The following is a 21,401-nucleotide window of genomic DNA, read 5'->3' as shown; positions in this document are numbered from 1 at the left end:
TATAAAAACAGTAGTTTAGACACGATGAGTTAAAATATTAAGATCTCAGTATACATTTTAGTGAAACTTGTAGATGCCTATGTTGTTAAGTTCTGTATTATATTACTCAGTCATTCCAATTGAATTGTTGTTACATATCGAGATACCTCTGCGAAAGTTGCAGAAACTATCTGATTGTTAAGGTGAGAGAAGAAAACCAAAACATTAAAAAATGTGTCATTGGTAGTTTCAGTGATAAAAGATCTGCTAGGCAGCAGGAGATCGGAACTCAAGTCCACATTAGACCAGCGATTGGATTTTTCTGTTTTACCAACATTGTTTATACACGTTATCATAATGTGAAAATGAAATAATTGGAAAATTCTTAGTTGTTCTTTCTCTTTTTTTATAGTAAGAGAATTCTTTCTTAGAGTAATATTTAATACAATCATGTAAAAATTAAAATCTTTATCGTAACATTCCATGGTTATGCTTTTCGGAAGCTGTCGCGAAAAAGGCTGAGCCTGTTTTGAAAAAGACACCAAAGGAAGATATTCAATACGTGTTCAAGGAATGGCAGACATGTTAGTATATTCCATGAGGAAAAAAAAAAATTGACTAGCTTTCGTATTAAGTATCAGTAGGCACAGAACAACAGTGGAATAACAAGAGAACAGTCTTGTTGCTGAATTGGCGGGAATACTAGCTTACGCCGGCGGGAGCTCATGTGGTTCGGATTCCTCGTTAATCAGTAGGTCCACGTCTCATATAGCCTCGCTGCTGAAAGGGACGCTAAACTAAAATCAACTCAATACTAGCTTACGCCGTATTTGTACTTACAGGCTCTTTCACAGTCAAAATAATAAATAATGATAAATAAAACTCACTTCACAAGATATCAGTTTGCACCTTGTTTTGATACACGACTTGCAAAAGAGATAGCAAAGTGATGAGGGATATGATTAATTATACAAACATGTATGTAATGCAGAATGATATTGTTTCCATATTTTATTAAATAAGTATTTTTCTCGAATACTCGTCCTCAGGATGCGAAAACAGCTTAAACTATCCTAGGCAATAAGTACGTTACAAGCTTAATGTATGAACATGAATGGAATTTTGAAATTATTCAAGAAAACAATTGGGAATCCTGAAACAATATTAGCTTATAAAGGAACATAAAAAGGCCAGTACCATTTTGCATTATGTACCATGGTTCCGTACATTCCATTAAGAATTATTTTTTACGTAGTAGTTGTTGATTTACTTCTTTTATAAATAAGACTACAGGACTTTTTAAACAGAAATGGGTGACCAGGATTTTTTCCTGATCAGATTGATATATAACACCTATCGCTCTTACAGAATCGTGTAGCCACATCCTTAACATACATAGTTAAATAAATGAAATACCTAACTATGTAACACAGAAATTCATATCTTATAAAGATTTGTTGGGGACACGGTGGTTTAGTGGTAGAGTACTTACCTCTGGTGTGTGGGATCCCTGTCTCGATCCCGGCCAAGTAGGTTTGTGGTGGACAACATTGTGTCCGTGGGTTTTCTCGGGGTATTTCTGTTTCCTTCTACATTCTCATTCCACCAATTCTTCTCATTGCACTTGCCTTAATCACCCGTCTCCCGTAGCCTAAAGGGCATAATAGTAGGACGTTAAACTGAAAGATTTCATTTTATTTTCTTATGAATATTTAAAATATATGACTTTTATTTTTTCATTTGTATTTATTTATTTATTTATTTATTTATTTATTTATTTATTTATTTATTTATTGCAACAATACTATGCAAACTAATTACTGTCTTTTATTCATTGTAAAGCTTTTGAAAGAACACGAGCAAGTTAACAAGATGAATGGAGTCCTTCGAGATACAGTCCAGAAGTTTCATGATTTCATTACGTCCGTTGTTCCCAATAAAAGTCTTCCTTCTCTGGATATGGCCAAATCATCTCGGCATTCGAAATCTCAGTCTCAGGGTGCGAAACCTAGCAGTAGAAGAAGCAGCACTTCAGGATCATCAAAACAACTTTCTCACGATATAACAAGTGATCACAAACCAGGTGAGAAGATTAGTGTGTTTTATACCCGTTCGTAGTAACTGTATGGAGACTGTGTTGTTGCTCTTTAGTTTAAGGAGGCGATTCAAGCAAACTATAATTTATATACATCCATATATTTATTTTTATGTAGTAATTTATATCGTTACTATACATATGTCTTGGTATGTCTTGGAGTATTGTTATTCTTTTACATTGAAATACCAGTACCTCACTGTTTGCTAGTCCTAATCTTGAACCCCTTCTTAATTTATGTCTTTTCCCTTACGTTCGAGAAGAAGGATAACTTTAGCACTTTAAGATCGAAATTTAGTAGATTTGTGTGTGTGTGTGGCTTTTTTTTTTTTTTTTCTCCACCACGCAGGTAATAATATTTGCTCTCTTTTACATGAATTATAATTTCTTTTCCTTTCGTGTCTTAATTAGTTGATATCGCCGCGCATGTTTTGACTCGTTCAGATCCTGTTCTGAACGTTAAAACTTTCAGCCGTAACGATTTAAATTTCTCCATTATTTTGAATGTGAATTATTACAGATATAATATTGAATTACAAGAAAGCACCATGAATTCATAGTTCTTACTTTACTAGCTTTTCATTTAAAAACTTTCAAATTTCGTAATTTTTGGAACCGTTCTGGTACTATCTGCAGAGTAAAACTGACTAAAAAGACAAGAAAGCTTATTGAAGATGCTAAGAGTGGTTGCTCTATTGGACCCAAACAAAATAATGACGATAAAAGTTGTAACGCTTCCAGCAAGTTGAACATTTCATTCAACTATCATATGTACGCCTATCACATATTTTGAAAGGCGTAATATCGGCAGTTACTTGAACGTTGAATTGTCTAATATGGTTCTTTATTTTAGTACAGTGTTCTTTCTTTGTTGTTCTCATGTACAACTCCTTCGATTCACAAATTGCCTTACAACAAGTTACGAGATTGTAGATTTCATGAAACAACTTCATAAATTGTAAGACTTGTGTATACCTTTATAGAGACTGTAAATTGATCTCTTTAAAACATTTTTTTCAAGTCTGATGATGACATGGACACAACAAAATGCTAAGCTACTTCTGCTTTATCTGCTTTATTTCTATTCAAGGAACTAATAACTTACATTTGCCATTTTTGTAAAGAGTATGGGGTGATATCCATTTTATTTATTTATTCTGTTAAAAAATGTTCTTTTTTCAAGATGTATTTTATTTGAACGAAGTGTGTAGGCACTCCGAAAAAACGTTTTCCCATGTAATTGCCAAATTACCTATGCTATGTGCCGAGCTTGGTTGCATCTTAGATTTCCTGCTGCTTCTGTCCTCTTAAACTTTTGTATTAAATTTGTTGTGTTAGTAAAGTGTCAAAATATGGCTTCAATTGACTTCTGTTCCTGGGTAGAAAAAGAAGAAAAGAATTAGTATAGATAACGGACGGTAGCATGTAGCAATTACACGAGATTGTAAATAAAGTATACTAACTGCTAGGAGCTTGTAAGGTAAATACTAGATATAATTTCTACACTTCAAAAATGTTTTAGAAATACAAAGATGTTCGTTGCGATCGGATGTGATTTCAGAATGTCCATTTTTTCTTTGTTTCTTTTTTGCTCTTGTCTAATAAAGATATTGAATTCAAACTTGTCTTTCAAGTTTCTATGTATTTATGAGTTGATCTTTTGGATACACTTATTTATCGTGTTCTCTGAATATAATAGTTACCTTCCATGTTCTGAAATTCGTTTATTTAAATACGTGCTTGTCTTTAGTAGGTTCTCTTCCAATGCCTTTGAATGATTGTGGTATCTGTCATTTAACCAAGGATCAACATCTTCTTGCAAAATGTGATACGTGTCATAGATATTACCATCTGGGATGCCTGAATCCTCCTCTAACAAGAATGCCCAAGAAGACAAAACTTATGGGATGGTAAATTAATTCTGTTTCTTTTTACAATTTTCCTTAGTCATAAAGGTCCATAATACTATGAATCCATTAAAACAGATCATTACAAAAAAATCAAAATTCGTTTCTAAAATTGGCTATATCTTTATAGTTTGTTATACGTATCATGTATGTTCATCAGATTTTATTATAAAATAGTTTCGGTTTAGTTAACTTCATCTTTAGAAGAAGTGTTTGTTATTTACGTATTAAAATTTTGATTTTAGCCATTACATATATATATTATTGAATTACTAGAAATAAAATCGTGATTGTCACAAAGTTAATTTCAATGATTCATTCATTTGATAATTCGGGAGGTTGTGAGGCAAACCAATCATATGAACCTTTGTTTCAGATTTCAAAGATATTTCTATACGGTTGAGCAATCGAATTTATAGAGTAATCGTAAAAAATACAGAATAAAGTTAGCATGTGTAAACATTACATGTAATGTTGTGTTTAATTAGTTTATGGCAATTGTGAAAAAAGTTTAATAAGAAAATGTATGTTTATTAGACGCTTTTTGTTTGTTTGTTTTGTTTTCTAATCATTTGAAGATTAGCAGGAATCGTATTGATGGTTGATACTACTCATACAGATTATATTTGCTTTTAGATTGCATATTAAGGTGAAATCTATTATATAAAAGAGAACGCACAAATCCTTTGTTAGCTCATCACGCTAATACGGCTGAACCAATTTCTTTCATTTTTGGGGGGTTATTAGGATTTGGACCCTAGATGGTTTTTATCATATCACTTTAATTTTTAATTACCAGTGTCTTGAGATAATTGACCATTCAAGTGTCCATAACGTACAAATCCTTTGTTAGTTCATCATAGGTATAAAAATAAACGTATTTATATGCAACCCGCATGACCGTGTCACTCGGCGGGTTAACATAAATGACAGGCGCTATAATGTTAACATTTACTGCAATTTGAAAGCGAAAAAGTAAAAATTATCTAAGTAACAAAGTTTATTGCGTTCCGGGGTGACCGCAGCGAAGCGGGGTGAACGCTGCTAGTTATCATATAAATACAGACAGTACTTTTTTTGATTCCAACTTCGTCATCATTTATATCACCATATTATCTCACGACCTCCGACTACGAGATAACAGGCTAATATTCATTTAAATTTACAGTTGAAAGAAGTTACTTACCTCACCAATATAGATTAATAAAATGAAAAAAAAATACGTAGTAAGTGTGTAAGAAATATGATGTAAAGTAGGGTATTTTTAAAATTTCCTTCCGTTTTCTTGAAAGATAGATCATCGTCCTGTTAGGGCGTTGAAATGATACTGTAAATGGAATATAATGAAAGATTGCAGTTCGTTGATGGTGTAAAGTAATTAATAATTAGTTTTGGCGTGTATTGTTTTGCAGGCAGTGCTCTGAATGCGACAAAGAATCTTCTGGGTCAGAAATTGAATGCTTAGATCCAGAAGCTCCTCGTAAACTTCGCCATAAAGATGGGGAGAAGTCTACAGTGATAGAGACTAGCGCTAAGGTAGTACTACCATCAGAACCGCCGCAGAGTAGTGTACGTACTCTCACCATGCAGTGATTTTTAAGTTTATATAAAATTCACCAGAAATGAGATAGAAACACTATGACATAGACACAAATACAGTAAACTATAAATATCGGTAATCGCCTATTGCACCCTAGCTTTCTCGTATATTCATTCTTTTTTCACTGTTATTTTAGATTGATTGTTACTATCATTTTCTTTAAAATTTCATTAATTTTATTATACTAATCTTATTATACACATCTTGTTATACAAATCATTATATATAACAAAATACCAATGTGACGCCCAGTTTAACGATTCACAGTTTCTACTTTTTCGTCATACCTTCCCCCTCCTCTTTGATATAACATTTACTAAAAGCTGTGTGTTATGTTGTATTTATTTCTGATAAGTGATTTCTTTTGTATGGATATATACGAGTAAGAAGTACACAGTGAAAGCTTTCGCTAAATACTCCATCAGATAAAAAGACGACGAAGCAGAATTGGTTGATTTGGAGTTTAACGTGTGATTCGAACCACATGAGCTCCCGCTGGGGAAAAGAAGAAGCAAAAAATGAAAAAAATTAACACTTTCATTGCCACTATTTAAAATAGAGAAATCATCCTATGTGCTGGAAAGCTATTTTTGGCAGAAGTGTTTCTTTTGATACGCCGTCTATTGTTTACAAAAGCTAAACTCACGTGCTGTGAACGGGAGAGTAATCTGCAATTATATTTGCTTAGGACGCCAGAGGGCGTTATTGGCACATAAAATGGTGCCCGTTGACACTTATTGGCATCAGGTGCCAGCGAACGCGTTGAAAAGAGTAGAAAATTACGTTTGAAACTCTCTACCCAGTTTTCAGTCTTCTATAATGGCGTAACTTCTCATAGCTTTCAAATTTTCTATCTACCTGTAGCAAAATACCACCATACCGCCCATAACAACATTACATTTGACCACGCCTTCGTAAGCACACTCAAAACCCGGACTCAGAAAGAAATAGAACACATTACCATTATATCTGTGACCTCCTGATCTTAGTCTATTATGTACCATTTTCCTAGTTTGGCACGCTAAAAGGAGTAAATAAATAGCATTCCAATTTATATCTTAAAATAAAAACAAACTTACAATTATAATAAGGCTAAGTACCATTGAGTCACAAGAAGCAAAGAGAAATACAGATTTGACTTTTTGTGTAAAGCTGCAGTCGGTGGAAAAGGTGTAACTGTTTTCCTCATTCACACCAGGCAAATGCCTAGACTGTACCTAATTTATAGGTCTCAGGCTACTTCCTTCCTCCACTTCCCCGGATAGTGTGCTCACCGAGGGACGTCATCCTTCGCGGGACATCATCCGACATCATCGTAATACTTCATATACCAGTAATGCCTAGAAATAAGTATGAATAAATAAATTAATTGTGCCACGCTGCAGTGAATTATTTGAGCATCCTAAAAAATGGGGCAATGAAAGGTAATTGTTGGTCATCTATAATGTTCTACCTCACTGTACTCTGCTTCCCATACACTTTTTACCTTAGCCAATTCCATTATTATTATTCCTATACACTTCTACAGTATATTATCTACTACTTTTTATTTTCATATTTTTTCATTATTTTTTAAAGTTATTGGTTCTTACTTCCTGCTTTGCTCTCCTTCCGTCTTATCGAGTTGCTCATTCCGTTAGTTTTATCTTCGTGAGCTGAACTCTGTCTACTTTTAGTCTTTTAATGCTATCGTGTGACCTTGGATTCTAACATAGCACCTACTTGGATGCTTCACAGCTTTAATTCATTTATCATTTATGATCTAAAGGCAGAGCCTTGTCGTTGTAGACACAAACTCCTTTTCTCAGCTGTCTGCTTCATCTTGATGTTACTAGAACACTGCACACTTAAATGTTTTAGTCGTTCCTTTGTTTTTTCTTCCTGTATTTTTCTCCCCTAAGTTGTTATGCATTCAGGTGTTATGTCTAATTAGATGTCCTATAAATTTAAATGTCCTTCTCGTTATCATGTTTAACAGTTCACTTTTATTTCCTTCAGCACATTTTGATTGTTGTTCATTTCTGTCCATCTGATCTTCGTAAATCTCCTCCATAACCAAATCTCCATCGTCTCGAATCTACTTTCCTCTTTTCGTCCTAACGTCTGTTTCAAATTCATACATTAACACTCCATATAAAGCTTCTAGGAACATCTTCCTTGTGTCAGTGCTAATGTGTTTCTTCAGAAGATTTCCCTTGCATTGAAAAGAATGTTCGGTTAGCTCTGTTCTTCTTTTGACTTCCTTCAAGTCAAAAGATTTGTTGATTTTTTCAACAATACTTTCAGATAACTAAACTCTTGTCCAATATCTATATTCTGTTTGCCTATACACATCTTGGTCATCTTATTAACTTTTGAAGCTTTTCTAAATTGTTTTTGTTTTCTGAATTCCTCTTTTTAGTTTAAATGTAAGTGGTATTTTATAGAAAGTTGCATGCATTTGCTTTAATTATTTCTCTGAATTAGCTGAAAACGAATCCAGTTAATTTGTCACCATTAATATTTAAGCCTCTTGCTTTTTATTTAATTAAGGACACTGACTCTTCTATAAATAAAATGAGTAAGAAGACTGGAATAATTTTCCTTTTTCTTTTAATTAAAAATTAATTTTACTTTTCATTTTCTCTCATCTGACGAATCACTTTAGTGAAGTGCTGATAGTGTTCTTTTTGAGTGTGTGAAATGTTTTTACTTTTTATTAATAAGAAATAAATAATTTGTTTTATGTTCCTGCATCATGATACTCTTGTTTTTGCTATTATATGAGAAAATAATATTCAAGAAATGGGGTACCTGAGATCTGTCACTGTTAGATTTTTTTTCCATTAAAACACCGGATATTTCGGGAGAAATGGACATTTTTGCTTTTTGTGACTTTCTTATTCCAGAACCACCTTTATTTTCCTGTTATGAGTTCTGTTAAAAAAATGTCCTCACAACATTCACTATTTGTGAGTCCTGTTTTCAGAAACATAGCTCTCCTGTAGAAACATAAGTGAGAGAGTTTGTAGTTTACTCTTATTCATTTCTGTGTAATAGTGTTTCTGTTTGATTTCTGACAAGTAGTTTGCTTCTTATACCCTTTGAAATGTCTTTGTTCTTATACACAGATACTTATCAATTTAACCTAAAGTTAAACACACGTTAGGTGTTTGGGTTGGCAAAGGTCAGACGGCGACCGCAGCACCGGGCTATTGGTAGTTGTGTGTCAGGACAAACTTCATATTACGTGAGAAGCAATAGTGCACAGTGAACTGAGTAGACGGTGATAGTGTAAAATGGGCGAACTTTCTGCTTCCCAAAGAGGCAAATTGTTGACATTCGGTTATGTGGTGCGAGTGTGACGAAAGGGGCAAGTGGGTTGGGTGTGTTGCGGAGGTAGTGTGTGAGGTGATTATGGTCTATGAATGCGCGACGAAACCACATCGACGAAGAAGAAGAATCATCGGAAGAAAATCCTTAGTAACAGGTCCCCCGAACATTAAACGGATTGTCACTCAGAACCCTCGTGTGACTGCGGTGTAAAGGACGGAGAAACTCAAGCAGCACGTCCCACAGCCTATGCCGACAATCACAGTCCGCTGCGAATTATACGACATAAACATACGTGGTCGGGTTGCTCAGCAGAACCGCTGATAAGGGAGCATAGCGTTTTAGCACGACGACAATGATGCCTCAAACAAGCAACATGGATCAGTGATATGATAATTTGAATCATCGTTCACCTTATTTCAAAACCGAGCCTTGTTAGTGTGTTTCTAACGCCGAAAGAAGCGTATGATTCGCACTGCCTCCATCGAATTGTGAAACACGGCGTTGGCTTTGTGATGATGTGATCCGCAATATCCTGGTGTTTAATGGGTCTTGTCTTGATGCTTACAGATCACTTCACTGCCCATATTATGTCCATTTTAGGAGACCATGTACATTCTATAATCCAAATGTTTTCGGGCAAGACTTCATATCCCACAATCATAATGCTCCGATTCACACAGTTGGAGCTGTTGCGACGTAATTTGTGGTACATTGGGATGAAGTTCCTCCGCTTGCCCGCTTAATCCTCAGAACTGAGCATAATTGAGCGTATGTGGTCCGTTTTGGAGCTAGGTTCTCCTCGATTCTCAAATTGTGTACTATTCTATTTGCTACCATTCACGACCTCGTATGACTTACTTTTACATCGCATCGAGCTGTTCTGGGGGCGAAAGGAGTCCACTATCATACTAGTCTGGTATGTTGCACTTATTTCAGGTGTTTCCATTAAATTGATACGTATCTGTATTCGAAGTAATATGTAGTAAGTTTTAGATAATAACCAATAACAGCTTCACCCAGTTAACCATGAATGTTTTCTGTGGTGAGAGTACTTTATTGGAATATTATTGCAATATTATGATTTATTATAATTTGATTGATAAAATTTCTCTTGTGTTCCTGAATAATCAGGTTAAGCGCAAGTAATAAAATTTTATAGAAGGCCAGTTGTGAAATTTCAGCATCCTTTATAAATCAGTAACTTCCGTTGTTAATGTTTTAAGTTGTATCTTTGTATCCTATATTTTCGAAACTACGTGGATGGGTATGCTCTTTTAATTAGAGGGACCAAAGTAGTGGTTACCTGATTTTATTAAGTCACTTGGATATTCACTAATACCAATTATTTGGTATAAAGTGGTAACAATGAGTAGTAGAGCTGCGATGATGTAGTCAGTAAGGTGTCTACGTACTAGGCCAGAGAGCCCAGGCTTCATCCTACGGAATTTATTTATCTGTCTGTCCTCTTTTCAAAGCAACTCAGGGTTAATCAGCCTCTGTAAAATAGATACTTGGGAAAACATAAGCAGTAATGATGATCGGAGCCTAGTACTGATTGTATCACATACTATACGTGCGGAATTCGAATGTTATCAGACTTTCATCCATATCACTCGTCCCAAATGAAGGACTACCTTTATCTTACAGTGACCAGCTGAACACCATTTTCCACTAAACTTTTTTCAGCAATAACTTTGAGTGAATTAACTAATTTAAATATGATTTTCGGCAACGTACAGACAAAGTTCTTTGCACAACTCGGAAACATATTTGAATTGATTGATGAGTTCAGTGCTATTAGCCAAACGAACATGAAATAGAGAGATAATGAGCTTTTGCTTCATACTGTTTTAATGCGTTACACGCTGTACTATAGAATGAGACAAAATACTAAGACTTTTTGATCATTAAGGTCACTGTTCTAAGTAGTTGTTTTCTTTTATTCATCAGTGAGCTAGGATACTTTGATTTTAAAGTATATTACAACAAATACTTAGGAGGCACAAAATAACACTGGTCGGCAAAATGAAACTTTTTTCGCTCCCACGAACGAAAATAGGTGATTCCTATAGGTTTCGAGCTCCCGAGTTCGAATCCGTAACCCGTTTTTCTCCAGGACGTACCAGTTTTCAGGGTGGAGGGGGGTGTTTCAATATCCGCCCAAAGATGCTATTCTCTACCCATAATAATTTGCAGGTTATAATTTAAATATCAATATAAATTACGCAGATAAAATTGCATAAAAGGTTAAAGTTTAACACTTAAGTATCACTTGGTTTTCCTACTCCTCTTGTAATTACTACAGGGTGTCTCGCGTGTCACATTCCAACAAAGTCTGCCAACCACTGTAGCGCCTCTCCATGGTAGCTATTTGCTGGTGAAACCTTTCCCCGTGTTCGTCAGAGACCTCCCCCAAGCTGTACATTTCAGGGAAGAAGTCCAGGTGGCAATGCAGGAAGTGTAACTTTAGGGACATATTACATCCCATGTTACGAAATGAAGTAATTAATTAACCTGCTCACAATGTCTTTGTAAGCAGGTGACTTATGATTCCCTAGAAAATTACTGCACACTTCTCGAAAGGCCTCCCAAGCCTCACTTTCCACTTCATTAAGCTTAGAAGAAAATGTAGTATCCTTAAAAACGTCTCTGATTTGAGGTCCCGTAAAAACACCTCCTTTCACCTTGACCTCGCTGAGTCTTGGAAGTAGTTTTCTGAGATGATTAAATGCTTCACCATCCCGGTTCAGTGCCGTGACGAAGACCTTCATAATGAGCCCTAATTTGATATGAAGGGGTGGTAAGAATATTTTCCCCGGATCCACAAGACGTTCATTAGCCACGTTCATCTCCCCTGGGACCAGTTGCTTCCTTGGCGGCCATTTTGTGATGGTGTACTGATCTTTGGCTCGACTATCCCAATGACAGAAGAAGCAGCAGTGCTTTGTGTAACCTCCTTGTAAACCGGTGATGATGGCAATAACCTTAAGGTTAGCGCATACAGACCACTGGAACTGTTCGTACTTTATTTTCTGCAATAGGATTCGCATGTTCTCGCATGTTTCTTTCATATGTACACCATGATCAATAGGGATGGCTGGCTTTTCATTGCCACTGTAGTAACACTGCCTTGAGACTTATCCTGGAGGAATCTACGAATAGCCTCCAATCTTCAGTGTTGTAGTTCAACTTCAGTTGTCCCATAAGCGATGGAATGTCACTGCAATACACCAAATTACCATCCTTTGTAAAATTAGGGACTAGGCTCACCTCTCTTTTCCTATACATCGATATATTCACATCTTGGTTTAGTAGATTCCATTGTTGAAGTCGTGATGCAAGCAACAGGGCCTTAGACTTGGGAAGGTTTAAGTTTCTGATCAGATCATTCAGCTCTTCCTGACTTATCACATGTGGTTCATTAGTGTCAGGCACTGGAGCGTAATTGGGATCTGACTGTGTACTCGAAGATTGTGCATCATCCTCACAAGCAGCAGGTTTTTATCGGATGAAACTGCACAGGGTGTATGAGTCTGGTGGTACTGGTACAGGCAGACAAACATCATGTTTCACAGGTCTCCTCGCGGAATCCAAGTTAGGATACTGTATTTTATGCTTCATGTTTTTTGAGAAACCTTTTATATTAGTCAGGCAGAAGTAACAGTTTGAAACATGATCACGGGGCTCGCGCCAAACCAGAGGTACGGCGAACGGCATCGATTTATGTGTACCGTTCAACCATCCTGTGAGAGTACGCGCACACAAGTTACAACTTTGTTTCGGAGTCCAAACGCGATCCTGGTCGCCGATTTTACACCCGAAGTACAGATGGTAGGCTGTCTTCAGGAACGGTGACAATGGCCTACTTTGTCCCTTGAAAATCACTTCCCCACATATGTATCAGAATGAATCTGTCGAATTGTTGCAAGTTCTCGGCATGTTCGTTTAACACAAACGTCAATATTTCACGCAGAAATATTTTTCACCTACGGTATACACAGACACAGCGTAACACCACCTTCTAACACGAAGATCAACTCGAAACTGAAATATTTGTTTCACGCGACAACGTGGTGTATGTCTTGGCGCCTTTTTTTCAACAGTCTGTCTGTTGTCTAGACAAAAGGGAGCCGACAAATGATCGCAAGTTGATTACGAAACCTTTCTCCGTCAATAACGCCTAGGTTTTAGTGTATGCAGTGTGGAACGACAATAAATCTTTGTAGCTAGAGAAAAGAATGTTCCTGGGATATAGCCTAGTAACAGTTCTTGGATTAAGATAAAAATTCAGAATTATGCACTCCAAACATGGAAAACACATACTAAATACGATTTTTCTGTCAATTATGGAAACAGCACTCCGCCAAAAAAACCTTACGTGCCGGAACTTTCTCAATAAGATATTCGTAATCAGCGTCTCGAAATCTATCCGGTACACCCTTTCACCCTCGTGGGAGGATTTTCTTGCCGACCAGTGTAATTAGTATTTTTAAACATTATTTACTGCTAGAAAGTAGAGCTACTGAAAATAACATAAGTAATCTGCTTTTGAAACTTCAGTGATTTAGGATAGATATTAGTGGCAAGGAAATTCACAGGGAAGTGTCAGAAAAAAGAAGATTTTTGTACAAACGTTTTGGATTAGTCTCGTACGGAATTATGGAGAATAAGGGATTGTGTTTTCAATCAAAACCAGAATTCCTTCTTTATTTTTGTTGTTTTAATAGACAAAATAATGAAGAAAAGCCGATATTTTGGGTGAACCTATAATTTAATATGTTCACTACAAGAGACACCTATTAGCGTGTGATGCTATGTTTTGCATATGCAGCGAGCGCTTATTGGTGTCTTGTGCTTCGTACAATCATTTTTCCTCCTATATCTTCATTACATGGCATCAAAAACTGATTACAAAATTTTTTACGACGTTCTTTCTCGATTAAGTCACACAACACATATTTGTTACAAAATCAATATATATTTTTAAAAGAATGTAAAAGTAATACAATAAAACCACAAAAAATAACACCTGGGGAGAGATCTATTGTTAACGTCAGCAGCGAACGTGTTAAAGTAAAATCTGAGCCACACTTCCTTACACCAAGGATCAAGCCGAGGACCACGCGCACATAAAGCCACCTGGGTACTTGGGAGACCCAAGTAGAAGGATATAACGGGTTTGTATGTTGTAGATCGGAAGTAACCATAAAATGGAATGAAGAGCTCTTGTAGTGGAATATAAGGTGCAATGATATGCTTAACACATTTATAACTTAAGGTTTTCCTAAGCTGTGGAACCCACTGGGGCATTTTTGGGCACAGTCTGTGGGAGGGTTAAGTTAGCTACCAGTATGTTACCAACCAAATTGATCTAAATTGGATTAGTCATTGCTATGAAGTTGGCCTGTTAGTGCTGATGGAGCATTTATGGTGATAATACTTATGCATAAGAGAGGAACGATTCTAATAAACTAATAAATAACATTTCATGTCTTGTAATCAGGATCTAAGTTTATCGCAGAATTCTTTATTAATTCATTAATATTAAATTTGAATATTTGTTTTGTGTGATAGGTATTGTTAAAGCGAATGGAACCATGGGAATTGATTGGGCAAGGAGTCGTAAAGAAAAAACACCGCGAGAAGCGAAGGCACAGCTCAGATGCAGATGGTGAACGAGAGAGAAAGAAACGAAAGAAGAGGAGAAGCATGGAGGGCTCAGACCAAGAGGAGAAACCTCCTATTAAGATTAAGGTGTGTCTTGTTTGGAGTTAAGAGAGTCTTGGTTGGAGATTCAGTTGCTTATTATAGCAAAAATATGGCAATCTTTAAGAGAGATAAACAAAACAAAATAGGTTCATATATGTCTTGGGTCGTAATGATTAAGTCTGTAACTAGAAGAAAATGAAAGATCTTCTGCAAGGTTTGACAATAAAGTTCCAGAACTAATGCTGTTACATTTTAACTGCTAATCGTTATTTGTTCATCATGTAAAATTAGTGCTTTGATAGTCGTTTTTTGCAGGGCACTGAAGATTTGATAAAGAGAACACCTGAAGCACTTTAAACATTGGTTATCGAAGACACTCTGATTTCCATTGTCATGGATTCTTAAATGGAACAGATGAGCAGCATTAAATTTTGCTGTAACTTAGAGAAATCAGCAATAGATACTTACGAAATGATGAGAACATTTACCCTGAGAATGCACTACCTCATAGTCACGTGTTTGAATAGTACGTCTGATTTCGTGATGCACATGAAAACTTCTCTGATTATGTCAGAAGTGGACGTCCGTTTATTAGTCGTTCAGAAGATAATGTATAATCTATTTGCTGCAAGTAGACCATCGCATGACTGTCCACGTGACGGAGGACATGCTGAACATCAACCGTGAAACAATCCAGCAAAATCTGAAAGAAGCAACCGTACAATTGAAACATACGACCACGACGTAGGGCATTCTCGCAGTAAACAATTCTGATCATGTAAGTTTTTGTTGCTGATTTGCCTAACTTACAGCAAAACTTACTGCTCGCCCTATATTCCACGTAATAATCCTTAAGAATTGGAACAAAGGTGTCTTCGTTGACCGATGTTAAATAAAAGGGCCGATGGTCTCTACTGAATCCTCACAAACAAAAAAGCATCGTAGATTAATTTCATATAATAAAACAATTTTCTGTCGTTAGCAGTTATAGAGTACCAGCATCAGCCCTGGAACTTTGTTCTCAAACCTTATACGTATGTGGGACTCGTAAACAAAATTTTGAGGAAAATATTTGGAGCACAATGCAAAGAACAAAGAGGTAAATGAAGGTTGTATATAAATCTCAATTTGCATTGCGTTTAATAAAATTAGGATTCTTAAGATAGGTATTGCACGTCGCCTGCACTATTTAACACGCACAGAATCCATATAAATTTTAAAACGCTATGAATAAAAGATTCTTGATTAGCTGAAGGAGGTGAGAGGGTAATTCAAAGTAAACTCTTGGGGAGATAGATAATAACAGTCTTGATATGATCAGATTTGCACAGGCAAATTCTGTTTCTGTAGCGATGACCCTTTGGGTTTTTTAAGCTTTGTAGGTAATTCCGCTTAACTTATTCAAATAATAAACCAAATAATGGGCTTCATGCAATTAGCAGTCGTTTCACATAATAACACAGTATGTTCGAGGAAAGTGTTCAAAACCAACAAAGACAATTCAAGTACTATCTAAACATGCCGTTTGGACATTTCTGTTCATGACTTGGGCATAACTATGGGAAGACTAATATAGTTTGTGGCTCAAGTTGTGGGAGATAGAATGTGAAAAATGCAAAAAATCACAAAGAAATGTAAATAATATTGGAACATATGCATTCCAAATTCTCCCTTTCACCATTAATGATTTAGCCTTTTAATATCTTATTTTTACTAGAGATACCGGTTTCTTCAATGTGACTGTTGAAGGGCCAGAACGTATCTGCTGGTACTGCAGTAAATTTATAGTTTTTGTAGATCATAATTCTAATGTAATTAAATGTTTATTGCTTAAGTAGAATCTGTGTGAATTTCAGATAAAGCCCATTCCAGTGCCGTCAACACTTACTCCCAACACAACTTCAGAAATGATCGTGTCTTCAACTCCTGAGCAGACGCCTGAGCCGAAACCAAAACCACCTAGGCGATCAAAGGATGTCGATATTATGACCAAGTGTGATGTGTGTGAAGGACCAGGATCTAACCAAAATCTTGTTAGGTAAATAAGTCATTCAATCAATATAAGATTTTTTTCTTTCTTATAAAGTTTTTGTTTTTAAAAATATATATGTATTTTAAAAAAAGAACAGTGTTTTAATAACTTGAGATTGGAGATAGAAGAATTTTAAAAGGGAATTCACTATGTTATATATCTACGGTAATAGTCCTGTTTCTGAGTGATAATAACACTGATTTATTTAGTTTTAATTTTTTTATTATTTATACATTTATTTATTTAACATCCAAGATAATTTAAAGCACCGAAAACAGTATACCTGATGTTTCAGATAAGACGATTAGTGCTATAAATCATCATATGAACATTAACTGTGAGTTCTATGTGTGGAAGAATTCACAGTTAAAATGTGGTCATTTCGTAAACGGGGCCTCCCACGAAAAACTTTGTCCTAAAGTTTTTTTGCTTTACCATGATCTTTTCAATGATGTATCAAATTACATACCTTACCACCCCACTTAAAATTTTCAAGCGTTCTTTGAAAATCCCGTGATAGGGGGGGTCTGTGAGGTAAACAGCGCTCCGTTCGATGCGCCCGCCTTCTGGCATTTTCCTGTACCACTTTTTGTTTCATCCTTTCATCTCCAACGATTTATGATTTACAAGCATTGGACATTTTATCTGAAACACACGGTATACGTAAATGACGCCTAGATGTTTTCAGTTTAGTTTCGAAGTAATAAAGAAGAAATATTACGTACATTATTGTGAAAGATGAATGTTGTATGATTTTTTGTTTCTATCGTATTGAAAGGAAAAAAGAATAGTGTTTCTTGGGTAGCTACACTGATTAAAATGAACTATTGGTAGGAAATTTTAAAAATGATTGCTGTTTTCTCCTTTTTCTATAACACAACACCGTTTTTCTTGGTTCTTGTTATCATAACAAGTTCTTGAAATTATTTTAAACACTGTTGCAGATTTTACCAGTGTTCATATCTCCTGAACGGTTTGAGATATCCAATTGCTGTAAATCCATTATGATTACTTCGTATATTGCTAGCCATGTAAATCCGTAGATGTGATACTTATCTCAGCACTTTTTCGAAATAAAACGTTATAAAGGTCCAATATTCAATCTCTTGCAACTTTTCTTCCTGTTTATTCGAAATACATCATATCATGATCATACCATCCGACAGTAATGTATTTTGGATGTGCATTTCCCCGCCCATCTCACGTGCATTATTACTGTTGTAGAAGCCTCCAAAATTTGTTCTGTAAATGAAAACATGTTTGAGACATTGAAGCGTTCATAGTGTGTAACACTGAAGGACAAGTGTAGTATTGTAAGCTTTTGTTTAATATGTAATAACCTGGCGTAGTGCCATTTGAAAAATACAGCTTCAAGATGGCAATACCATTAATCTGGTGTTATTGCAGAGTATTTCAAACAATGTCTCCCTGTCGGTATGTGAGTCATACGAAATTTTATCGTTTCTTTAAATGTATTAGTTTAAAAATTACATGGAAGTTTCAAGAAAAATGGCCCACTTTATAGCTTTTTGTGATGAACAAATTCAGTTTAAGGCAATTGTAAATAAACTTCGAAGAACGCGGTTTTGCATAGCGTGAACGTTTCTTAGAAGCAGCTGAATGCGTTTTGCAAGGTATTCCTTTATATCACATAATTTAATTTGAGAATTAATGAAGCAAAGATAGCAACAAAGGCCTATAGCTGAATGGTATTCATCAGGTTATGGCGTATGCTGGTGATGTAAATTTAATAGAGAATGATAGGAGAAAATAGAAAGAAATGCAGAGGTCTTATTAAACGCTTGCAGGGACATGGGTTTACTAGAAGTAAATACAGAGAAAACTAAATACATAGAAGTTCGTCGGGATCGTAATACAAATTATGGATGCATCAAAGTATTAAATAATACTTTTCATAAAGTGGATACTTTCAAATATCTAGGATCAGTATTAATAGAGCAAAACCATATTCAGCAATAAATTAAATGTCGATTAAAAGCAGGGAATTCGTGTTATTATTCAGTTCAAAATCTTTTGTCGTCGCGAATTCTGTCGGAGAATTTGAAGCTTAAAATATATAAAACGATAATCATACCTGTTATTCTACTGTATGGTTGCGAAACATGATCCCTTGCTCTGAGGAAAGAACGTAGATTGAAAGTATTTGAGAACAAGATCCTGAGACGAATATTCGGACCCAAAAGGAACGGGAATCGGGAATGACGGAAACTTCATAACGAGGAACTGCATAATTTATACCATTTACCAAACGTTGCTAGGGTCATCACATCTAGGAGGCTTATGTGGGTAGGTCATATAGCCAGAATTGAAGAAAGTAGAAACGCTTTCAAAATTTTAACTGGAAGTCTCATCGGAAAAGGACCATTAGGGAAATCTAGGCGCAGGTGGGAAGACAACATTAAGATAGATCTCGCAGAAATGGGAATACAAAATAGAAACTGGATCCTGTTGGCTAAGGATAAAAGTCAATGGAGAGCTTTTGTGAACGCGGCATTGAACCTCGGGGTTCTATAGGCCATAGGATTAATTAGTTATTAATAAAGCAAACAAACATTAAAACGAAAGTAATTTCGTCGAAGCAAATACATAATAGCAGGAGCTTCACGATACCTGAGTCATCAAATTTAGTCATGAGAATTTCATGCTTAGATATATTGTAAATGGAAATGTCGTGTTGGATTAACTTACAGTATTTCCAGGTAATCTCATGCAGTTGTTTTCGATCATAATTCTGTATCATCCACATTTTCTGTATCTGTATGTAATTCTCTATCTTTATTTTTAGTTAGCGCCTATTATTGCTCTCTTAACAGTTGTACAACCATAATATTCATGACAAACTAACATTATCATTTTTAAATATCTTATAACTGTTTAGTCTTTAACCGAAATCTTGAAAACAACTTGAAACTGTGGTAAACATCATCACAAAATATTAAATTGTCTTCCTTTCGTCAAACTATTTCCTTTCGTCAACACTTCCAACTTCTTTTCTTTCTTCTTTCTCTTCCTTTTCTTTTCAAACCACTATCACCATCTTCCTTAAGGTTCAAAGTCATTAGTACACCGAGTCCTTGCAGTATCTTATCTGAGTCCCAATTCTTATCTGCCCACTCTTTCAACTTAATATCTGTTCCAACTGTCTGGGTACTTTCCTACCTTCAACCTCATGCCCTGCATACCACTTGCCTTCAACCAGTCCTTATCTTGCTCTTGGTTGCACTAGCTTGTCGCTGAATTCCTCACTTAATTTGGCTTGCTTCGATTTCCCCTGTCTGTTTCTAACTTCCTCGTTTTTGTCCAGTTTCCTAAATTTTTTCTCTGAATTCCTCTTTTTGTCTTGGTTGTTTTCTCTAGCTTGTTTCTTCACTTTTGGCTTTCTACTTTCAAATCTGTTTTCAGCGTTTAATCTGTGCTTCATAAACTTAAAATTGTTTTTGGTCTCTGAATTTCTCCTCTTTTGGTTTTCTGTCAAAAATTGTGTTTCAGCATCGAGCTCAACACCATTAACCATATCTTGTCTTTAAAACAGTGATTCAGCCCAAGAATAATCCATTAAAACAGCGTTTCTCAAATTGTGGTCAGCAGACCACAAGTGGTCTTCGAGGTCTGTCCTTGTGATTTTCTTACACTGAGCATTAGTCAAAAAGGTGAAAAAACCTAGTGTACAGCTTATCACAAACTATAGTTGAGAATCTCAAACATGTACGTATGTACCATACAAATAATACATTATACAGTTTAATAACATAAATATTATACAAGTTCTGATAGCTTATATACAATACATTTATTACTATTAAATATTATTGGTAGTCTTCAATTATATTAAAAAAAGTAGTATTATCTTTTATTGATACCAGTATAAAGTTAACGGAATTTTAGTTAATTCTACTTAAAAAATATAAGTATATTGGTATAAGCTCAAAACATTCAAATAAATAAATAAAGAAATATATATATATATATATATATATATATATATATATATATATATATATATATATATATATATATATATATATATATATATATATATATAAATTTGCTTTCGAATGAGACAGGAATAGGATAGTCTGTAGAAATTCTGACTAACAAAAATAAACCTAATTTGAAGAGAGTTTGAGAAATGCTGCATTAAGGGATTGACAGGTTTATCATCTTCGAAATTTTTTCCAATGCGATTTAAGAACTTGATTAGTTTTGCGGATAAATTCTTCTAAAGCCAGTTAATTACAACATATCCAACTTCGATTGCTTCTTCATTGTTTTCAGCCACTTGGTTTTATCGGTTCTTATGTGTGATTAATTTTCCAGTCTAAACATAAATTCAATTTGTGTTCGTTCTTTAAATGGTCTCCATTAATTGTAAATTAAAATATCTCACTTATCTGCTTCGAGTATTTGCAGGCCTTACAATTGTTATTAACTTTAATTTCCTATCATCCATATTAAACGCTTCAGCTTCTTTCTAATTAAGCCTTTTATTAAATACTCTTTTAACAAACTCTACAAACATAATATTCATCACAAACTAACGCATCACTCTTAAATAACTTGTAACCATTTACTCTCAATTGAGAAATATTAAATTGTGACCCAAACTTTCGAATGCACTTACGGTATACGATCTGAGGCAAAGATATCTGGTAAGTTTGGAAAGAATTGTAAGTTAATAAACACTGAAAGTAACAATTTTGGAGATAAGTTGAAAATAACGTCGAATGTGTGTTTGTGATAAAA

General features: G+C 35.2%; 1 protein-coding gene across 5 annotated transcripts in view; it reads left to right on the top strand.

Annotated features, from left to right (window-relative positions):
* LOC145678698 (PHD finger protein 14) overlaps positions 1-21,401 on the top strand; it is a 101,886-nt gene that overhangs the window by 71,306 nt on the left and 9,179 nt on the right. For 3 of the 5 annotated variants that reach the window (XM_081749110.1, XM_081749114.1, XM_081749113.1), the window contains exons 11-15: positions 1,822-2,062; positions 3,825-3,984; positions 5,394-5,550; positions 14,471-14,650; positions 16,462-16,643. In XM_081749110.1, the coding sequence (XP_081605236.1) occupies positions 1,822-2,062; positions 3,825-3,984; positions 5,394-5,550; positions 14,471-14,650; positions 16,462-16,643 (920 nt within the window). The remainder of the gene's footprint in view (positions 1-1,821; positions 2,063-3,824; positions 3,985-5,393; positions 5,551-14,470; positions 14,651-16,461; positions 16,644-21,401) is intronic. The other 2 variants (XM_081749111.1, XM_081749112.1) reach the window with 2 other exon arrangements.

Source organism: Thermobia domestica, chromosome 2 (assembly GCF_964235325.1).
Source record: "Thermobia domestica chromosome 2, izTheDome1.hap1.1, whole genome shotgun sequence".
NCBI classification, from domain to species: Eukaryota; Metazoa; Arthropoda; class Insecta; order Zygentoma; family Lepismatidae; genus Thermobia; species Thermobia domestica.
The sequence above is the reverse complement of the archived record's forward strand: the minus strand, read 5'-3'. Positions and strand labels throughout refer to the sequence as shown.